General features: G+C 35.8%; 1 protein-coding gene across 4 annotated transcripts in view; it reads left to right on the forward strand.

The window, feature by feature from the left end:
• EPHA3 (EPH receptor A3) overlaps nucleotides 1-22,378 on the forward strand; it is a 350,319-nt gene that overhangs the window by 261,600 nt on the left and 66,341 nt on the right. For 3 of the 4 annotated variants that reach the window (XM_078060754.1, XM_078060667.1, XM_078060719.1), the window contains exons 6-9: nucleotides 7,655-7,779; nucleotides 10,575-10,737; nucleotides 17,949-18,051; nucleotides 18,773-18,840. In XM_078060754.1, the coding sequence (XP_077916880.1) occupies nucleotides 7,655-7,779; nucleotides 10,575-10,737; nucleotides 17,949-18,051; nucleotides 18,773-18,840 (459 nt within the window). The remainder of the gene's footprint in view (nucleotides 1-7,654; nucleotides 7,780-10,574; nucleotides 10,738-17,948; nucleotides 18,052-18,772; nucleotides 18,841-22,378) is intronic. The other variant, XM_078060691.1, reaches the window with a different exon arrangement.

A 22,378-nucleotide genomic window follows, 5' to 3' on the forward strand; every position in this document is an offset into this window, starting at 1 on the left:
ATGGAGCCCCATGAGGGGCTCGATCCCAGGACTGTGAGATCATGACCTGAGTCAAAATCAAGAGTTGGACGCTTAACTGATTGAGCTACCTAGGTGCCCCTCCCACCCATGTGATTCCTTATTTCAGAGATTAATCAACTCTAAGTGAACAATAAGAGTTTTTAAAATAGCTATTTATCACTATTAACCTCTTTCACATTGAAGCATTGTATTTAGAAACCTGTGGTTTGCCCTCCATAGATTTTCAAAGCCATATCACATATGTGAGATGACAGAAAATATATATTGGTCTCTGTCCCCGGTTTCTGGCACAGAGCTCCAAAAATTCCTGTAGTTTTCTAAATGATAGAGCACTAAGAGCATACTTTTGTTCTAGTATTTGGTCTTTGACCCTGGTTCCTGACACAGGACTCTCGAAATTCTTATCATTTCCTGGGTACAAGGAGTGTCTTTTATTCTAATGAGGTAAATCTGGGTGAGTTTCTGAATAGCACCTGGATGAGGACTGGTCAATGGAAAGAGCAAGCCATTATTAGAAGTTTGGAATTTTCAGCCCTGCTACCAATTCTCTTGAGAAGGGAGAAGGGCTGAGAATGGAGTTAAGATTAATCACGCCTATATGATGAAGCCTCCGTAAACATCCCAATAGTATGGCATTTGGAGAGCATCCAGGTCTGTGAACACATCCATGTACCAAGAGGGTGATATACCAACTCCAATGGAGAGAAAATTTCCCTTGCTTGGGATCCTCCCAGACCTTGCTCTGTGTATCTCTTCATCTGGCTGTTCATCTTTATCCTTTATCATGTTCTTTAATAAGTTGATAAATGTAAGTATTGTCCTGAGTGCTGTGAGCCATTCTAGCAAATAAATCAAACTGAAGAAGGAGGTCATGGAAACCTCCGATTTGTAGCCAAGTCAGACAGAAGTTGTGAGTAACCTGGGGGCCTACTACTTGCAATTGGTATCTAAGTGGGGGGCAATCTCATGGGACTGAGCCCTTAAACTGTAGGATCTGATGCTCTCTCCAGTAGATAGTGTCTGAATTTAAATTGTAGGAAACCCAACTGGTATCATAGAATTGGTTGGTGTGGGGAAAACCCATACATTTGCTGACCAGAGGTGTTAGAAGGGTTGTGACTATGATAATAATAGGAGAATAAAGGAGAAACACAGGAGGGGAAAAACTAGGTTTGAAAAAAAAAAAAAACATATTTGAAGATTGTTCTCATTCTGTGCGGTTATTGAATGATATTAAAAGGAGAACTTAATTAAAAAAATAAGGAATGTGAAAGGCCACTGAAAAAAATGAAAAACAGGATCTCTTCTTGAAGAATCCATCCAATAAACACCCATGAAATGAACCCTTCTTCTATCACTACTGCTCAAAATTTATTTTCAGTGTGTATGCCTTAAAATGTTTTTCTTCCAGCACTATTGGTTCAGTTGAGAGAATTACTTTTCTCTTTACTATAGAAAATTAATGACATAATTTTATAGACAATGGTATCTCTGCTAAACACATTATAGTTTTCATTTTGGTTCAAAAATTATTATTTTAACATCAAGAGCTAAATAGAACTTATCTTTCAAAGGAAATAACCACAAAACATATTGTATATTTTACTGCAAAGTTAACCAAACTGCATAGCTAGTTTTATGCAAGGTTGTCATGAAGTTAGGCACTGTAGACTCTGAGGGGTTTATAATATAGTGGGAAGACATGCTGGTAAGTAAATTATATAATTACAACACAATGTGGTGGGCTAAATAATAAGAGAATGAACAAGTATTCTGTACATCAGAACAGAGGAAGAAGCTGATTATTGCCTAAGGGACTCAGGAAGGGCTTTATGGAGGAATTATATTAGCAATGGATTTCTAAGGATAATAAATACATAAGATTTTTTCAGATGAAAAAGGAAGAGATTGTTCCACATAGTGAGTGTAGTAGTACACTGTGGACAGATGACCAAAGGAATTATCTTTAGAATTTTAGTTTGAAAGGAGAGCACTAAATAATAAAGCTGGTATGTGTGTTGCAGTCTTATGAGGAATCTTACATAATTATATCATGAATTTCAATGTATGTATCTTTAAATTATAGTCCAGAATTTCCCAAATGTGTGATCTTAAGAGTTTTCTGATACAAACTTCTTAAAAATGTAGATTCCTAGACCTTTCTTTTGAATATTATTATTTAGTTAGTAAGTTTAGAAAAAATATGATTTGAAATTATAAAATTTGGAAGGAGGGGAGTGTTAAAGTTTCATTTACTTCATAAAATAATAAGTCATCAAAATGTGTAGAAAATTGAATTTCTGGGACAATTGAGATGAAAAGTGTAGAATCCAGGTGAAAAAAATGGCAAGAGTTTGAACTGAAGCAGGGCTGGAAAACTAGAATTGAATAAAGAAAATTCATCAGCCTTCAGATGTTGAAGCTGTTGGCATGCAGGGTCCTTGGTGAGGGAGAATATATCAAGAAGTTTAACTCTGAAATTCAAACTGGTTAGGCTGTAGAGATAGTGAGTCCTGAGACCCAAACAGGAAATTCCAGAGAACAACAGGTTGAGGAAAACAGGGTAGGGGTGGTGAGATGGAGAATGTGAAGCTAGGAATGATTATGCTAATTCAAACCCAAGAGTGTTTCTGGATTTAATTAGAAGGGTTCACTTCCGGAAAAAAAAAAAACAAAAACAAAACAAGAAGGAAATGTTCTTAAGTGGGCATTATAATGAATGGTACAAAAATATAAGGGAGTAATGCTTTTAAAGGCATGTCTGATTCAAAGTAAAAATCTTTCAACCATTTACTGCATGATATTTTCCCATGGAGATAATTTTTAAAAGCTTTGGCTTTTAAACTTAGAAAAGAAATACTGAGCCCTTTTTGTTATTACTTTAACTTGCCCAATCTCTAAACCACAGATACCTCAAAGGTTCATTAGAAATTCCCAAACCCAGAAAGAGGAAAGTCCCAATAAAAACAAACAAACCAAACCAGATCCTTTAGGAGTTGAATTTTGAAGTTTTGACTTCCTGATTCTAAGGATGGGTCATATTTTAGCTTCAGAATAATAGTAAATGTAGCTTAAAAACACCATAGTTAAAATAATGAATCTCTTCCGTGTCTGTCAGTAGATTTGGCTTGTAGGTGTATCAAGTGTAACTCAAATACAAATTGTAAACCATGCAAGCCCCATTTCTAACTCAATCTCTTTATATGGAAATCTCTTTAGCCCAACATTTTTTGCTTCTTTATTGGAATTTTTTTTTTTTTTATTTCATTAGATGCGGTCAGTGGCTCAGGTTACACTGACAATGACAGAAAATCTTGCCTTTCCTCTATAAATAAATAACTGGGGTTCAGTTATTAACTATTAAGAGTTATACTTGTCTCTCTGTCCTCTGGACTAGCCATTGCATGTTTGTGATTCAAGAGGCTTCCAGTTGCAGTGGTCTGGACCTAGAGAAGTAAACACCCAGTGAGCATTCAATCCTTGGTTTCCAGAAAGTGATGTCTCCCTAGAACAGAAATTGAAAAGCATTTTGATACCAGCTTTTATGAAACACATACTAGCAGATAATATAAGGTGAAAGTATCGCTATAGTTCTATGTCATCACAAAGAAAATTTTAAAGAAGAATTAATTGAAAGAGCCATGAGCAAGTTCACTGTGGCACCACAAGGTTTTTTTCAGTACCTGGAGTGTTCAGAACTTCTCAGTGCTGTAGGGTAAGTATAGGAAAGCTTGATGGAGGACGAATAACGTGTGATTCATGAGCCTCTCTTTCCCTCCCAACTTTTTTTTTCTTGTATGTGTATTCTTTTAAGAAATATTTCAGGGCGCCTGGGTGGCTCAGTTGGTTAAGCGACTGCCTTCGGCTCAGGTCAGGATCCTGGAGTCCCTGGATCGAGTCCCGCATCGGGCTCCCTGCTCCGCGGGGAGTCTGCTTCTCCCTCTGACCCTCCCCCCTCTCATGTGCTCGCTCTCATTCTCTCTCTCTCAAATAAATGAATAAAATCTTTAAAAAAAAAAAAAAGAAATATTTCAGTTAAAATATAATACATTTCATTTCACTAAGTATATCCCATCTCCTTTCTTTATTCTCCGAAGGACGTGTGTATATCCAGCTGTACCCAGAAGAGCAAAAGCTAAGGATCAAATGGTTGCTCCCTCTCAAACACCAATACCACAAATTGTGCTTGACACACCAAGGCATTGTTTTAAAGACGGCCGTTAACTGACTAAAAATTATTTCCTTCCTACTGTTTTAATTTTTCTTGTTACCACGTTCTTCATATATATATATATATATTTTTTTTTTTCCTGCAAAACTCTGCATTTACTAACCTATATAAAGGAAGGCCTAGACAGTTTCACAGTAGCCTACTTTGTCATCAATTTCTTCATTTTGATAAGGAGTCATTTCAGTAATATATCATTTCAGGTAAATAAAAGAGGCACCAGATTAAAACTCCCAATCTGGAACTATCGGGGTGTTCACCAGTAATTGCTGTTTCACCTTATACACTTGCAGTTTGCTGGAAAAGACTTGTGTCTCCTCCTCCTATGTGCCTCTTACTCTAGTGCTGAGCATTTCTCTGCTCTTGGGATTTTTTTCATTCCATGGAACCATGACCCACCGTTCTTTCAAATCATAAAATTAAAAAACAAAGAAATGAAGACAAAGTAAATCAAATCTATTTTATGATATACATTGCAATACCATGTCCTCTTACACAGAATAATAATAAACTTAAAGGATTTCTTAACCAACTGAGCCACCCAGGCGCCCCCAACTTAAAGGATTTCTGTGGATCTTGGAAATCAATACTTTGAACAAACCACTCTTTAACACCTGGAAACTAACTTAAAGAAATGTAATCCATATCATGGTTTCTCATTAATATTACAAATTCTATGAGTGCATGAGGACATATGGATAAATCATACTTCAAGGTGTGAGTTAAGAGTGTTCTAGAAAACCTTTTAGAAAGCATTGATACAGTGGAGTGCCCATGGAATTCATCTCTTCCTGCAGTATGTTTTATTATGTCCTAAAATTATTTATTAGGAGAGAGAAAAACAATTTCTGTTAATTATTGATTAATATTAAAATATTGATGAGCATTACCTAAATGTAACGGGATTCCGGCTGGTGCTCGGGATTGGTACTGCTGACATGCACCAACTCAAGAGGCGTGTATTAAAAGAACAGAACAAATGACTTAACACGGGCCTAAAAGCAGCAATCAGAAAAGGTTCATTTAACTTTCTAGATGGCGCAAGCTTCGAGCAATTGCCTCTACTTAAGTAAGTGTGGAATTACAAAAGACTATTTATTACAGTCAAACAGGACCCTGCAGCTTGCTCAAAGACCTTTGAAGAATTTCAACAGTTATAAAGTCTTGCTCAGTGCAGAAGCAGTAAAAATTGGGCAGACCCCAAACAGCCTGCAAAGCTTTCATTAAAAAGTTAATACAATCTTCGTCACAATCATTCTTTGAAATGAATGTGTTTCTCACTTTTTTTTTTTAAGAGATGCCATACATGATAATTTTCAAAACTTCTTTGAAAATGGATTTTAAGTGTTAGGGAAAATAAACCAGTTTCATGGTGATACGGAACGAATGTAGGGTCTCCGTGGGTTTATTAGGAAAGTGTTCCAACATCGAGCATCTTTGAAATGCTCTGTAAGTGTATATTAAAAGTTACTCTATTAATGGATTTAATTCAGTAGGAAAATTAGTGGAATTTTTGTTTTTGTTTTTTTTTTTAAAGGAAAACTTGTTTCCCAGGATGTTAGGGCTGCAATTTTCTTATTAGCAATTGGATAATGAATTATTATTTTTTTTAAGTAGTAGGGTTAGGTTAAAAGAAAATAATTCTCAAAAAAATTAACATACTTTTATTTATTTATAACTGAGTGATATATTTAGAAACACTGAATACATTTATAAAATTTTAACTAAATATAACCAAAATAAATTATCCTTTGCTTGGAATCAATTTCAGAGCATCAAACCACTATAGGTTGGGAGGTGAGGCCAATCCAGGAAATAAAATAATAATACTGAATAGATGAAAACTAAATATGAAAGTTAAATGATGTTAAGTTACATGAAATGATAGTAATTGCTAATGGGAGCAAAATATGAATAAGAAAATGTATTTCCTTTTCCATCAGAAAAACAACACCTACATTTTTCTTTGGCAAAAGATTAAATAATCATTGCCAGGCCATTAAATTAATGATGCTTCAGTTACAAAAGAGTTCACAAGATCTTACAAATAATAGAAATAGGAGGATGGGACACTTATTGCAATGGATTCTTCATTTAGACTTACCCTTTCTAATAAAGTGTCATGAGGCAAGCTTAATGAAAACTCTATTTTTAAGTGAGGAATAAAAATGAAAGGCATTTATAGACAGGAACAATTTGAGAGGTTAGATGCAAAAGTCAGAATGTGACAATCACAGAAACATCAAATCCACAAATACAAAACTTCTAACGTTAGCTATACACAGGGTTCTAATAGTTCTTGACTTGAGAAAAATCTATAAGAAAATAGGTCCTTTAGCAATGAAAACAATTCAACAGTTAATGTACTTGAGAATTCTTCATTTTTGGTTGTTTCATGTTTGCAATTTATTTTGCTGCATTCCATTAGGGCAGGATGCTGCTGAACCCCACAGTGAGATATTTCAGTTGGCCAGTGTACCAGGATTGAGTTTTGAAACCAGAAGTGCACTGAGGGATAGTATGCGTTTTTATTTTTAATGGAAGGATTTGAAGTAGGAGGTCACTTAAAATATATTTAAGCTTCAATTAGAAATGAGGGTGACCCTATGATATCTGATCCAAAGAGATGATTTTTATTCATATTCTGTACTTTCGATAATGCATAGCAGAACATAACAAATATAGAGTCAACACCTAATAAGATACCTCAGAATATATCCAGAGATTTGTGACATAAAAAGCAGTCAGTTCCTTGGTACTTATTAAATATTCTCTTTTTAAGAAATAAAAATGTAAAAGCAGACGACTGTTGTTTCCTGATGTATATTTTTATTCATGAGAGATTTTTGTCAAAAGTCAAGACCTCCTATAATATGTTCTAAACCCTGTCCATTTTACAATACACTAAATATTATTATTACCTATAGATACCATGGGACTCCTTGTGCATAATGGATTCCAGTCCTCTTACAGAGTTGCATATGAAAATGTTATCAATGAGCTGCAGAATCTGGTATTAATAACTTTGCAACATTATAACAAATAGGTAGTCCTGATGTTTTGTTCTTTTTTTAATATATCAAATATATTTCATTGCTTACATTATAGTAGCAGATTGAAAACATCTGCCTACTTGCCACTAGTCCACCAGCAGTTGAAAATCTCAGCTCATTTTCCATAGGCGTGTATGTACCAGGGCTATAATCCAGCTGCTGAGGCTTGATATGGGGCCAGATTAATACTCCAGAGCCTTTGAAATGGAGATTGTGCTTTCTTGCCAAAGATTAGAGCAATGATAGCCTGCATTTGCTTGTTCCTTTCTTTCTCTGCTCTTCTTTACCACCCTTCCTAATTGGATTGATTCCTGTCCTCCCACTATCCCCTCCCATTGTTCTTTCTCTACAGCTCCATCACCTGTCATGACGATTAAGAAGGATCGAACATCCAGAAACAGCATCTCTTTATCTTGGCAGGAACCTGAACACCCTAATGGGATCATATTGGACTACGAGGTCAAATACTATGAAAAGGTGGGGAGATGATGTTAAAGGGTTGGGCTGTGTAGTGAAAGAGGTGACCTTCTTATGAGCTATGCAATTGCCAAGAAACCAATGGCATTGCTAAGAAGTGGTAGAGCTCTGTTTGGAACTCTGGTCACGTGATACCTTTGATTTATCAGTGGAGGGGGTTTTGAAATCATTGTGTCAAATATCCCCCATTTTTTAACAATAAGTCACAGCAAAGATGTCAGTACCAAACTTAAGCCATCTAGTTATGGCATTAGAAATGACACTTATGTCTTCCACTGAGACCCCTGTTCTACCAATTATTTCACAGTGATTCCTTAGCCTATTGATGAGCTATTTCTTAGTTCATTGCCTTAAGCCTCATTTCTTGACCTTTACCTTCACATGAATTTCATTCAGTACAGATTGGAACATTGAACTAATAACAAAACCATTGTATTATTGAACTGACAATGAAAAGCTTTCTTGATACTGTACAAGGTAATTTAGAAGGTGGGAATGGATGGATAAGTTTGCTCCACATCATAAAATTGTGGTTCAGTAATACAATTATAAAAATAGATACATGATTATTTATAAGTAGAATTTAGGCTATAGTATTTCATCACCTCTAAACAGCACTTATTTCTCCCTGGTTATAAATTATGGTGAGGTTTGAAAGCAAGATGTATTCAAATCTTATCAGAGCTGGGTGGTTTTATAGCTACTAATGTGAGCAAAACATATTTGTGTGCAGGTTACAAAGTATTTTCAAGTGAATTAAAAGCAAATTGTGCATTTATATAGCACTTTATAGAACACTTCCGAGTACATTATTTAATTTTGAATTGTCTGATGATCCTATGAAATTGGTTAATTAGATTCATTCACAAATAAGAAAACAGAGTCAGTGGCATTATTTGAATTTCTCACAGCCTCGCTGCTAATAAACAGGTCCCGGTTTTGAATCCTGGAAGCCATGACTCCTCCTTTAGCGTGTTTTCCTGTATCACATGCCTTGCTCTACGTAAGAATGGATTATTAGGAACATAAGAATGATCAGTTGTGCAAACAAAGCATAATGTATAAACATTCATTTGCATTGTGTAGCTATTCTCTTAATTAAGGTTAATGTATTTCACAAGTGTGTTGCCATTTTTTTTTTCATAGTGCCCCATGCAGGGAAAAGGAATGTCTCTTTCATTAAAAGAAAAGAGAGGCCTAATCAACTTCATTATGCTAAAGTCATAGTATAAATAACTTATATCCTAGTTTTTAGTGCTCCACTGTAGCACTGGAAATACTCATCTGATCATGATCTTCTATTTTTAAAAGTTTGACAAGAAAGATGGGGCAAATATAAGAATCCATGTTTTATAGACAATGCAACAAAATAAAAAGAAAAGTAATGACACATCTCAGTTCAGACTGGATAGCAAAGCCAGGAAGCACCCAACCTTTAGATCTACAGGGCCAAATCAAAAATGCAGTTAATTTATATTCAAATCTTTTAAACATAAAAAAAATTCTGAACTTCTTTCAAATTCTACCAACAAAGCACAATGCACATCCTTGTATTAAAACAATACTACCCAGTGCAGGAAAAAATGGCTGAATCTATTCATTATTCCCTAAGCATTTTAAAATTTGATACAAACATTCATGCAATACTATCTTTAATATGTTTATATAAATATTTATATCACACATACATAAATTTAAAAATTATTCCCAAGTGTATATAATGCTTGGAAATATTTTGAATGTTTTACTAGAATTTAAGCTCTATAAGGTCTAGCTTTCTTGACTAGTTCACCAATGATGATGAGCAGAGTCGAGTTTTGGGTATAGGTTCAACAAGTTTTTTAACAAATGAAATAATTATTTCTGTAAAATAAATATATTTGATCCTCTTCATTTTTTAATATACCAACTTAAATGCTATCTAGTACATGACTAGCATCTTTAACTACAAAGTATCTGTAATGTATACTTCTTCTGTAATATGCTATGTCATTTTGGTTAAGAATATCCACTCTGGGCCACACCCCAGGTGCAGGGACCTTCCACATTGTTCAAAATCAGGTTACCCATAAAATACTCAGTGTATATTAATGTGTCTTAGGGGAAAAACACAATTCTGTGTAAATCCATTTTTTCTACACAAGGCTTGACACAAAAAGACTTTCTTTTTAATGTGCACTGTGAATCTCCTAATATACAATCTCAGTCCCCTGGAGGAGATCCTTTGGGGAAATATCTCTAGACTTTGATCTGAAGATATTTGTCTCTACTAAACCACAGTGACTTAGATTAAATACAGTGCACATATAACTGATGCTGAGAAAGTTATGAATGTAGAGCTATATGTAAAACCTGGACCTTTTTTAAGTTTAATATTTTATAATTGCTAAAAATATTTTTCTGAGAATCAGTAGGGCATTCCTATTAAGTTTAATTCAAAGGAGTATTTTCCTTTTTGTAAGTTTATTTTTGAAATTAGAACAAAGATTTCATTTAGACTTAGCTTTGAAGAAAACATATTTTCACTGGCATATTCACTAACTAGTAAGAATGAAAACTTTCCCTGATTTATGTGCAGGACACAAATCATTTTACACAAGTTAGGAGATTCTGTAAATAATTTTAGCTTAAAAGATGCCTCTATTGTTTTCAGAGAGTGAAATGATTGTCATCTCTTTTATATGTCCTATGCTCTGTGTTGAAATCTGAAAGAACTGATTTTGAGTGGTTCACCTTTTTATCATTTGATAGCGTTATGAAGATTTGATTTTAACATGATTTTTCTTACCTCAAAGCAGGAGCAAGAGACAAGTTACACCATTCTGAGGGCAAGAGGCACAAATGTTACCATCAGTAGCCTCAAGCCTGACACCACTTATGTGTTCCAAATCCGAGCCCGAACTGCAGCTGGATATGGGACCAACAGTCGCAAGTTTGAGTTTGAGACTAGCCCAGACTGTATGTATTATTTCAGTGTAAGGTATAGGGGGAGGGTTGTTGCAAAGGAGTCTGATAATTCATTCTCATTCTCTCTAAATTTTAACCAAGTTAAAATTTAGATAATATTTAGATATTGAGATACATTGAAAGTAAATTGCTTGAAATATTTAACAGATTTGTATTTGTGTGGGTGTGCATCTGTGTGTGTGTGTGTGTGTGTGTGTGTGTGTTCTCTCTTACACATCAAACATATTCTAATGCCTGGAATGTTACTGGTCCTCTACTGGCCATAAATTGCTTTGAGGAACATTATGTAATGGGATAACATACCCCCAGTACCTGTTAATCCAGATGTTCTTAGTTCTTTGCATGATTCAGTGAACTACAAAAAAGAAACTTGCTGATCCATGAGGATTTTAATATTGTTTTAATCCTTAACACGTTCAATCTTGTGTCACTTGAAGAATAAGGATTTTCTAAAACCTGATTTATCACCTCATTCACATTCACAAGCAGTTTGGATAGTCTTGTGCGTCTGACACCAAATTTGGCATAAATACATCTAAAATTGGCAAACATTTTCCCAATGGCATTTCTCTTTTCTTCAAATGCATTTGCTTCATATTAGAAAAACCCTCTGCTGAAAGATAATTTTCAAAAAGGTAATATCATGGCTGTGGTACTAATACAGAGTGAATACACATTCAAGTTCAAGTTAAGGGTTTTATTTAGTTTATTAATTAATGAGGAGAGTATTATATATTTATCTATATTTTATTTATGTTCATTATATCCTACAAAAGATTAAACTGGTGTACTTATTTATTTTTTAGATTAAACATGTTTAAAGGAAAATTCGAATAACAGATACATATATACATATAAATACATATTTGTGCATGTATGTATATAGGCAATCAGGAATACTTAAAAAAATTTATTAATTTGTCCCAAACCGATTAATATCCTATAGGACAATAAATATAACGATTAAAGTCATTTTTTCTACTACACATAAACCATTTATGTCTCTAGTGAATGTTTTATTTTAATTGTAATGGGAAAAATTGTATACATCACTCAGTTCCCTGCAACTTAAATTCAGTTGTAAAAGAGCCTAGAAAGACAAAGATGAACACCCTTTAGAAACAGATTATCCAGGGAGGGTCTGACAATGGTCAGCTCTGTCCTGAAAGGAAACCCAGTAATCTCTTTTGACTGTCCCAATTTGCCATTTCTCCTGGCATGTATATTTCCTATCTAAATATTTTGTTCATGACATTAAATATCGTTGGCTTTGATACAGTAATATTTTTATTATGCCCACAATCCATACCTAATAGAAACATTAAGGATTAACACAAATAATAAAAACTGTTCAAGTTAATATAATAGGTACTCCATCAAGTAGTTATTTTATGGCACACTTTTGGTCAGGTGATTAGAAATGCTGTTTACAATAACAAGCAGAACCTTCTGCAAGGTATTGAAAATCTAGTGTTCTTAGAAATTATCAGTTCACAGCTGGAACATGACAATTCTTCTAACTCAAAGGGGAGCTGCCATTCTCAAAAGTGCAAATCTATACTTCAAGACCTCTCCTAATCCTCCGTGATGGATGTACATGTTTACCCCACCGCGGGGTCATGGAAGTGCCTGCTCGGATCTCCCTGCTGCCTCCAGTGGGCAGACTGCAGTGGGCAGACAGCCTTGGCTGCTGCCCCTTCAGGACCCACCGCAGCCTTCATGCATGGGCCACGCTCCCCTCGATGACTAACCACCGCAAGGGGACTGGTGTCAGGCCTTTTCTGCCTAATGCAGGATTCCTCTATGGACAATCTTCACTCCGGGACTAGACCCCAAGGAGAAATCGTTCTCTGAGAACATTAGAATCAAAATGTTACAAAATACCATGAAAGTACATCTGAAAAAGTTTTTAAAAACAAATTTAAAATTTTAGATGACACAATAACAAAGTTTAATTGCAATTTAACATTAGTAGTTCTAAATCTTTTTGTAACATTTAACTAGTGCAAAACAAGTTTCTTTTTTCTTTTTTTTTTTTTTTTCTTTTTACGATTTTATTTTCAAATAATCTCTACACCCAGCAAGAGGCTGGGACTCACAACCCTGAGATCAAGAGTTGCATGCTCCACCGACTGAGTCTGTCAGGCTCCCTGTAGAAAAGTTTCTTGTTCTGAAATGATTATAAATTGAATTTTTTTCAAACTTTTAAATAATATTTAAGTTAACAACAACAAAATCTACATTTGCTTTACCAAGAAAGATCACAAATCCCAGGAAGAGAAAAAAACAAATGTTCATTATATCCAGTGGTAGAAATTAGGCAAATTGAGGGACAGGAGGGTCAGATCACCATTAGATAAACATTCATTATGTTCCACATATGCATGTTCTTAATCAGCACTTAACTCTATCTGATATGTAAAAATGCAAAGGAAACAACAAATTCCAATATACGAATGTGATTCCAGATTTACTACAGTTACTGCTGTGGCGGCAATCTGCACGAACCTCTAATGAGGCTTCAGTGTCTGAGGTTTAAGACCCCTACAGGGTCTTGGGGTTTTGCCAAATAAGTTTTATATTTGCAATACTTCCAACGATTGATAGAGCAGATGAAAAGAGGGATAAGGAAAAGATGAACTTTTTAACATCTTCTTCCTCATTTATAAAAATCTTTGAGTTGTGCTGTTTGATTTTTTATTATTTATATATTTTTAATGATTTTATTTATTTACTTGAGAGAGAGCAAGCGAGAAAGAGCATGAGCGGGGACAGGAGCCGAGGGAGAGGGAGAAGCAGACTCTCCGCTGAGCAGGGACCTAGTCGCAGGACCCCGGGATCATGTCCTGAGCTGAAGGCAGACACTTCACTGATTGAGTCACCCAGGCTCCCCTCAGTCTGATTTTTTAAAAAATCAATTTACTCTTGCTCCTTCACCATAAAATTCTTCTAGGCTTTAAATACAGATGAGACAAAAGGTATCTTTTGTCTTAAGGTGGGGAAAAAGACAAAAATCAACTTTCTATTTTTTTTTTAAAGATTTATTTATTTGAGAGAGAGAGAAAGTTGGGGGGAAGGGCAGAGAGAGAGAAAATCTTCAAGCAGACTCCCCACTGAGTGTGGAGTCTGATGCAGGGCTTGATGTCATGACCCTGAGGTCCTGACCTGAGCTGAAACCAAGAGTTGGATGCTTAACTGACTGAGCCACCCAGGCACCCCTAACTTTCTATTTTTCTAATCAAAATGTTATCTTCATAAAAATTCTAAGAACTTAAGAGTCTTATTTGTTATATATTGATATTTAATACATATATGTATATACATATATAAAAGACTCATGTTTGGATTTCTTTAACAGTTTGCTGTTTATTGTACTTTTTATTTTTTAAAAAAATTTCCTAGTTTTTATTTTTAAAAATTATATGAAAAGTTCTCATTCATAACCCCTATAGATAGTTCTCGGTAGAACAAAGTGTATTTTTACCTGGAATTTAGATAATATTTTTTGAACTAGGTTAAAATGTCTTACTTTTTACAGTAATTATCATCTTCCTTTTACCAATGAGGAAACTGAGAAATAGGGAGGTTTAAATTAGCTTTCCAAAATCACACCATTGGTAAATGATGGGTCTGATTCTAGAACCCGTGTATTTATGTGACAATATATTTAGCATTCTCCTGAATATTTTATCTGGTCCTGTTCCATAGGCTATTCAGATACTATTATTTCCTTTTTATGTGGCCTAGGACACAGAGTTTATATGTTTTTTCTCAGGTTGCATAGCCAGTAAGTGGGGTCAGTGAGCCTAGAATCTCCAAGTTTTGGAGTACTGATCCAGTGCTATGATTGCACATTTCATATATATATATATAATAGTTGTAGAGTTTATAGGAGTAGAAGGGCTTCCCTAGAGTTAAGGCAACATCTCCAAAGTGCAAAAAGTATGAAACTGTGGCATGCTTGGAAACACAGTCAACTGTCTAGAAACCTTCAGTGGGCAGAAACTGAACCACAGCACTTTTTGCCAGTTTTTCACTGGGAAAATGAAATAATAAAAATATATAACATTTATTAAGCACTTACTATGTGCTTGGCACTGTTTTAAGTGTTCTAACTGCATTAGCCCATTTAATCCTCACAACAATGAGATATTATGTCACACAGCAAATAAGTGCAAACCCAGGCATTCAGGTTCACGAGAATGAGCTCCTAACCAGTCTGCTTTAGGGAGAGAAAGCTGGCAGTATGTATAGGATATACTAAAACAGGCAGTGACTAGAAACAGGGGAAGCAGTTTGCTTGTGGGAAAAAATATTCAAAATGAGTTTCTAAGACATAATAGACATTTAGCAGCATGCCACATAAAGTCATTGGACAACTCTATTATGCATTTAGTCAATATTACTCATTAAAATGTTTGCTAATTTCACCAGCAAAAATGATCAGTTTGATTATGTGCTTTAGATAGTCTCCAGGATTCATCGCTATTTAGAGCTAGAGGAAATTGCAGAGATGTCCTAGTTTAATCCTGCCTGTGTCAGAAAGATAAATTGAGAAGTCCTCTTTCTTCTATCATGTTTCCCTCCCAGTTTCACTGACCTTTATTTTATCAACTGGCTAAAATTTACAGAGAATGTAGAACTTGCTGCTCTTTATAAGTTATTACAGGGTACAAAATGGAAAGCATGAGATAGAGTTATTATTATAGGTTTATGGAGCATTATTGAATCACTAGGTTAAGCCATTTTGCAGACTAATCACAGATCTATATCCCACACATGGGGATATATCTGTCCAGGTCTTCTGGGAGGCAGATATGAAGATGGAATTACAAGAGCTTTATAGGGGAAAATGCAGGTAGGGGAAACAGGCGGGAAGAGAAGAAGTGGTGGGGCAGCACCTCAGGCTGGGATGTAGGTCAGCTGTCTGTGAGGAGCGGGAGGGAAAGAGAAGCATCGAGAAGGAGGAAACTCAGACAACAGTGCAGCTCGGAGGGTCTCCCAAGCCCACGCAGAGCCCCAGAATGAAGACTGCCATTGAGGAATCCTGCATTGAGCAGGGAGGGCCTTACTCCAGTCCCCTTGCAGTGGTTAGTCATTGAGGGGAGCGTGTCCCATGCATAAAGGCTGTAGTGGGTCCTGAAGGGGGAGGCTGTCTGCTTGCTGCAGTCCTGGCAGTAGGGAGATCCGAGCAGGCACTCCCATGATGCCACAGTGGGGTAAACAACAGTTTGCTGGTAGTAAAGAATAAAGCGCTTGCAGCAGTTTAGATTATAAGTATGCCGTGCTGCCACACTTTGAGCTCTTTTTTTCAGATGCTGAGAAAACTTCTCAAATCCTATTTGTCATGTCTCTTCATTTGTATCATTTAGCTATTCCTAAAGCAGCATTATTTTCAAGAAAACCTTCCAAAGTTAGATGTTGATCAGACTGAACATTTGATATTGGCTTCTGGAGAGGAGACGGTATTCAAATAATCGAACTCTTTCTTCTAAGATCTTTTGATAGATCACTCATTCATTTGTGCACAGGCATTTACTACAAGAGGGATATATATTAAAATATGAGCATGTGAAAGGGGTTGTTCCAGGAGCTGCGCATATTTTAGAAAGTCTAGAGATCAGGATGCTTATGGAGTTTGTTAGCAGATGAGGCTGGGGCTATAAGCAAGGAACAGGATCTTAAATGGCTTTACCTGCTCTGCTACGGAATTTGCATTTTATCTTAAAAGTGATGGAGAGCCCTACAGAACTTTTAGGCATGAGAATGACAAGGTCAGATTCATGGTTTAGAAGGAATACTATGGTGGCCATGCAAATAGAGACCAATTACGAATTTCTAACTGTAATCCAGAAAAGAAATGAAGACATAAACTAAAACACTTAAAGAGTTTGGTGATTAATTGGATATTGAATGATCAGAAGAGGGAAAAGACAAGATGACTTCATATTTATAGTCTATACCCTTGCTCCTCAAAATGTGGACTAGAATCAGCAGCAGCAGCATCACTCAGAGCTCACAAGAAAAGCAGGTGTCAGTCCCCATTCTAGACCAACTGGATCAGAAACCACTTTTCCAAAAGATTCCTAAGTGTTTTGAATAAACACTGAAGTTAGAGAAACATTGGTCTAGCTCAAGGGTCAGTGAACTTATTCTGTAAAGGGCTAGGTAATAAATATTTTTGGCTTTGTGTGTATAGTCTCTGTTATTCCTACTCAACTTGACTATTGTAACATAAAAGCAACCAAAGACAGGGGTGCCTGGGTGGCTCAGTCGTTAAGCGTCTGCCTTCGGCTCAGGTCATGATCCCAGGGTCCCAGGATTGAGCCCCGCATCGGGCTCCCTGCTCGCAGGAAGCCTGCTTCTCCCTCTCCCACTCCCCTTGCTTGTGTTCCCTCTCTCACTGTGTCTCTCTCTGTCAAATAAATAAATAAAATCTTAAAAAAAAAAAAAAAAAAAACAACCAAAGACAATACACAAATGAATGTGTCTGTGTTCCAATGCAATTTTACTAATGGACACCAAACTTGAATTTTATATAATTTTTACATGTCAAAAAATCTTCTTTTGACTTTTTACAACCATTAAAAAAATGTAAAACCACTGTAAGCTCCTAGGCTTTACAAAAACTGGTGGCAGGCCAGGTTTGACCCCTGGGCCATTTTTGCCAACACCTTGTCTAGGTGATTGAGTGAGTGAGTGATGGGCCATTCACAAAGTTAGGAAATACAGGGAGAAGAACAATTTGTTGGTGGTATGTGTTGTAAAACATTCAAATAACTCTAGATACTGGAGGCTAAACAAGCTTGATTAGAAAGCTTTTATCATTTCGTTCCTGGAAATCTTACCTGTTCTCTATGTGCCTCTGATAACTTCTGGTTTATCCAATGAGTTTCTTTGCAGTGAGGATAGAGAAAACCAGTCCAGGATATTTCACATGGTAGGCACTCAAGGTGTGTTTGATTGATGCCATTGAAACAGAGTATTTTATCTTATAAACTAGAAATTTCAAGCACCATTGTAGGAAATGTATTTTTCTTTTCTTTTCTTTTCTTTTTTTACATGAAGAGTTCTGTCTACACTGTCTTAGGCAGTAAGCCATAGTTCAGGTAAAAACAGAGTAAATATGGCTTTTCCGTGCAGATGTTAGTTATGGTGTGTTAATGCCCGGCCTTTTCTTATTTTTCTCCTCCAACTCACAGCTTTCTCCATCTCCGGGGAAAACAGCCAAGTGGTCATGATTGCCATTTCAGCGGCTGTGGCCATTATCCTGCTCACGGTCGTCACCTACGTCTTGATCGGGAGGTGAGTTCACGGGCTCTTTTACCACTTACTTTCATTATTGCTTTGCCTGCTCCCTCAGTGGCTGCCAAAATCCGAAGAGTGTGGTCCATGAAGTATTTTAACAAATAAGCATGTCTCCACTTAGATCTAGATCTTTCTTTCTTCCCCTCCCTTTCTTTTGTTTCTCCATCTTTAGTTTTGATTTTCTTTCTTCCATTAAATTCCTGCCCCACTCTTCAACACATTCCAGTTCTCCTCTCCCTTTTGACCTCACTTGTAGGTTTAACTTTCTTTTTCCAATTATCCTCTCGCTCTTCAAATACGCCCCAGATTTCCCTGCCACTTTCTCACCCAGAACACTGGTAATGCGGCACCGCACTAATCACTAACAATGGAGACTTTACCCTTCATTCATTCTAACAGCAGTTGTTAAAAAAAAAAAAAAAAAAAAAAAAAAACCACTATAAACACTTTCTAAGGCCATTATAAAAACTGAGCTGAAGGGGTCTGCACAGTGGGGAAGCAACTCTACATATCTCCTCATTAGGCAGCTTTCCAGAGTCCCCAGAGAAAGAGGCTTTCTATAAAGGATTTAGAAAATATGAAGTCATTAAACTTTCACTAAAGCATTTAATTGTTTGAGGAAAATGCTTTATTTTTTTGTGCTTTGCACATTCTGAGCATAGATAATTGCTTTAAGTATATTTTCTTTCTGTGTTCTCTTCCCTTGACTTACCTCCAGGTTCTGTGGCTATAACAAGTCAAAACACAGTACAGATGAAAAAAGGCTTCATTTCGGGAATGGACATTGTAAGTTCCTAAGCTGTTTTGGTGCTTTGGTTTTTTGTATTTCAGTTTTTCCAGTTATTGATTTATAATTGGATAACTTCCCCACAAAGAGAATGCAAAAGTAGTCCTATGAAAGAATTGAGCAAAATTAAATTAATTTTAAATGGAGAAGGAAATTCATGGCTCTGCATTAAGTAATTTTTACATGGCCACATTTCAGCATACTTAAGCCAAAGTGAAGGATAACCTGTGGTTTCTTTCCAGATAATGCACATAATGGAGAGTATGGACCATAGTGAGCTCTGTGTAGCGGAAAGGCAAAGCGTATCTTCAATTACCTCATTTCTCGTCCTTTGCTAAAATCTAAATAGGCACCTTTTCCCTTTCCTAACTTCCAAATAAATATAAACAACCTCTGTTTATGTGAAATGCCTTACTCTGTTTTGTCAACCAACCAGGAGAGAGCCTTTAAAATAAACTGTATATTTTGGAGTCACATGATATCCAACTAGTAGGAAAACCTGCACTTTTCCCTCATATTTTAATACCAATCAGTTTAGTGTCTTTTTAATATTTTCTAAAAGAAATACTTTTTTAGGAAATGAAGTGTTTATATCTAATAAGAAGATTCTTTTTTTTTTTTTCCTTCTTCTGGCAAAACAAATCATCCCAAGCATTTTGATTTTCCAAACTATGACTCAATTTAATGTGGCAATTACTAATCAGTGGACTCAAATGGAATAGCATGTTCTTATGGAAATTAGTACAGGCTATCCTCATACTTATGTGCTCTCAAGGAGTCTCAATATAACTAATGTGGTCTTGTAAGCATTACTTTGGCATTCACCACTGCCTTGTAAAATTATTTTCAATTCAGCATCATACTTTATATCAGTCATTGGCTTTGTATCTAAAAATTGTAGCTCTAGTTCTAACTCAAATAAAAGCTTGATTTCCTGTTGCTAACATGCAGGGGGCATGCAAAAAAAAAAAGGAATGTCTTCCAAAATGTAAATTGATGTGACATGAACACAGTGACAGAGTTTACAGAGAGCATTGTTTTCTCTATCTCATTGCAGTCCTTACAGAATAATTCACAAAAGCCAAAGTAGTACCTTCCTAATAGCAGCACCTCATCATTTCAGATTAGTTAGGTTACCAACTCAAAAGTCTTAAAAGAATGGATGAACAAATTACAGGATACTTGTCTAGCTTTTTTCATGGTCCCAAAAAAACAGAGTCCCAGTCGCCATGCATCAATTAGAGCAGTTACATTCCTGTGGATTAAGTTGTTCTTAATTTGAGTTAGATAGTCAATGTAAATATTGTCTTTAGAGCAAAACCATACTGTTTTTTTATATCAGAATTGTAAAGCTCATGAATTTGGAACAATGATAAGTTTCTGTATCCCAATTGCAAGCAGGTTCCTCTATCCCTCCAATCTGTTTTAGCTGTTGGTTTTTCTGGTGGGGTTGGTTGAAACGTTAATTTTCTTCAAATGCACAATATCTTTATGACAGACAAACAAAAAAGAATTGCATTTTATCCTAGCTATAAGGGCATAAAGTAACTTATATGCATGTCATAAACTTTCTGCGTCTTAATCCTACAGCTGGTTTATTTCAGACCATTTATTTGGTATTACTTTAAAAAGCTCTAGCTATGAACTATTCCCTCCAGCCTTGTTACAAATCCTATAATATTGCTTCAAAAGGAAAGAAATGTGTTTCACCTCCTAAGATCCTGTGCCCTTGCCCTCTCTGGCTAGGCCTTTTTATTTTTTGCTGTCCTTAGGGCAACTCATGCTGGTAAAATGGAAATGTAAATTATTGTGTTTGCACAGAACGAGCTGTAAAGTAGTGTAGCTTAACACGTGTGCATGTGTTTATTATCTGGTTTTCTTGACACAGCCCAGTTACTCTGTAGGTTGCCCTTAATTATTGGTGTGAAGGGATTATGGGCCTTGTATCCTGCATCACCTGATTCCCGGAACCTCTGGGGTCAGCGGTTAAAAGTCGGCAGCCAAAGCTCCCACAGTGAACAGGCTATTTTGCTTGGGGGTGTGTGTATGTTATATTTGTATTGTTCCCCAAATTCCATGTGGATAGAAAAACAATTTATATGATTTTAATTCATTGCAGTGAATTTGATTGATTTTAGTTGGGAATGACTATTGAATTTTCAGATTATTTAGTAATACATATACTCCTCAGGGCTGCCAGCTATGGGAGGTAACTCTAAGCATACTTTCAAGGCTGTTTAAAACCCGTGCTTATTTAAAATGTTTGAAGCTTTGCTCCTGACGACTCATTTTATAATGATCTTTGCAAATTCTGATGCTAGTAAATTGCTTCCAAATTGATTTCCTGGAGGTGAGCAAAGTAAAACATTTGTAATTGTTTACAAGAAAAAAAATTCATTTTTCGGGGGGGGAATTTAGTTTTTACCTTATCTTTAAAAGTGTTTCTTTTTCCTTGAAAAGGAATATTAAATTTCCTTACCTTACTAGTTCCTTACCTTATAATCTACTAGAGATGAATCAAAACAGGATGATCGTATAGCCTAGCTTTCCTTTGAGGTGAGCCTTCATTACAAAAAGATTCTGACACAACTTTGTTTCCTGACATATTTTAGTAAGTCCACAGTTAATTTTACTGTTTTCCTTACTCCTAAGCAAGAAAAGTATGAGAGCTTTCCTTAATCTGTTTGCTTGTATTAAGGGTAAAGTGTTTTGGTACTGCTAATATTAGAAATAGGTTTAGTGTACTAATAAAGTATAGAAGACCACTGTCCTAAGGAGTGGCTCGGCCATCTGTCTTTATAGGAAGCAATAATGTTTACAATAATGGCAGAAGCTTGCAAACTGATCTGGGAGCTCAAAAGGAATGGACATTTCTGAGTAGGGCGAGTGTTAACCTTTCTTCTCCATTTATTCCCCACTCTCCCAGTCCTACCCTGCAGTCTCAAAATCATCTGAAGGTGTAGCTGAGGAATATCGAATTTTTACTTCCTAACCACCATTTATTTTTATAATCCATTTTTTGCATATGCTTCTATTTCTTTACTCAAAACCTATATGGATACTTTGCAGGAACATAAATTATTAGGTAGTGTAACCATGGCATTCATAAAGATGTCCTATAGGTCAATAAACTAATCATTTCTCAGCCCACGCTATGAAATGCTAGACCTGTTGGCCTGATGTCTATTGCGCTGAAGGCTTTCCAGAATAATTGCTGCCATCAGTCTCTACACTCATTTCATGCAAAGTCCGAAACGGAGTTGAAGAAGTCTTGGTCATCACAGAATGTTCAGTTGCAATTTTTCATTAAGATTGTTTCATTATAAAATTATACTGGAAAAGACAACATCTGATTTAATTTGTTACTTTAGGATTAAAAAAAATTTCAATAATATAGTGTTATAAATGAAAAAATACATCACTATTAGGCATCCCTGCCCCTTGCTAAAACAATGTTACCAATATTTTTTTACCAATGTTACCAAAATTAAAAGTAAAAATCCATCATATTAGTACATATATAATTTCCTTTAATAT

Source organism: Halichoerus grypus, chromosome 1 (assembly GCF_964656455.1).
Source record: "Halichoerus grypus chromosome 1, mHalGry1.hap1.1, whole genome shotgun sequence".
NCBI classification, from domain to species: Eukaryota; Metazoa; Chordata; class Mammalia; order Carnivora; family Phocidae; genus Halichoerus; species Halichoerus grypus.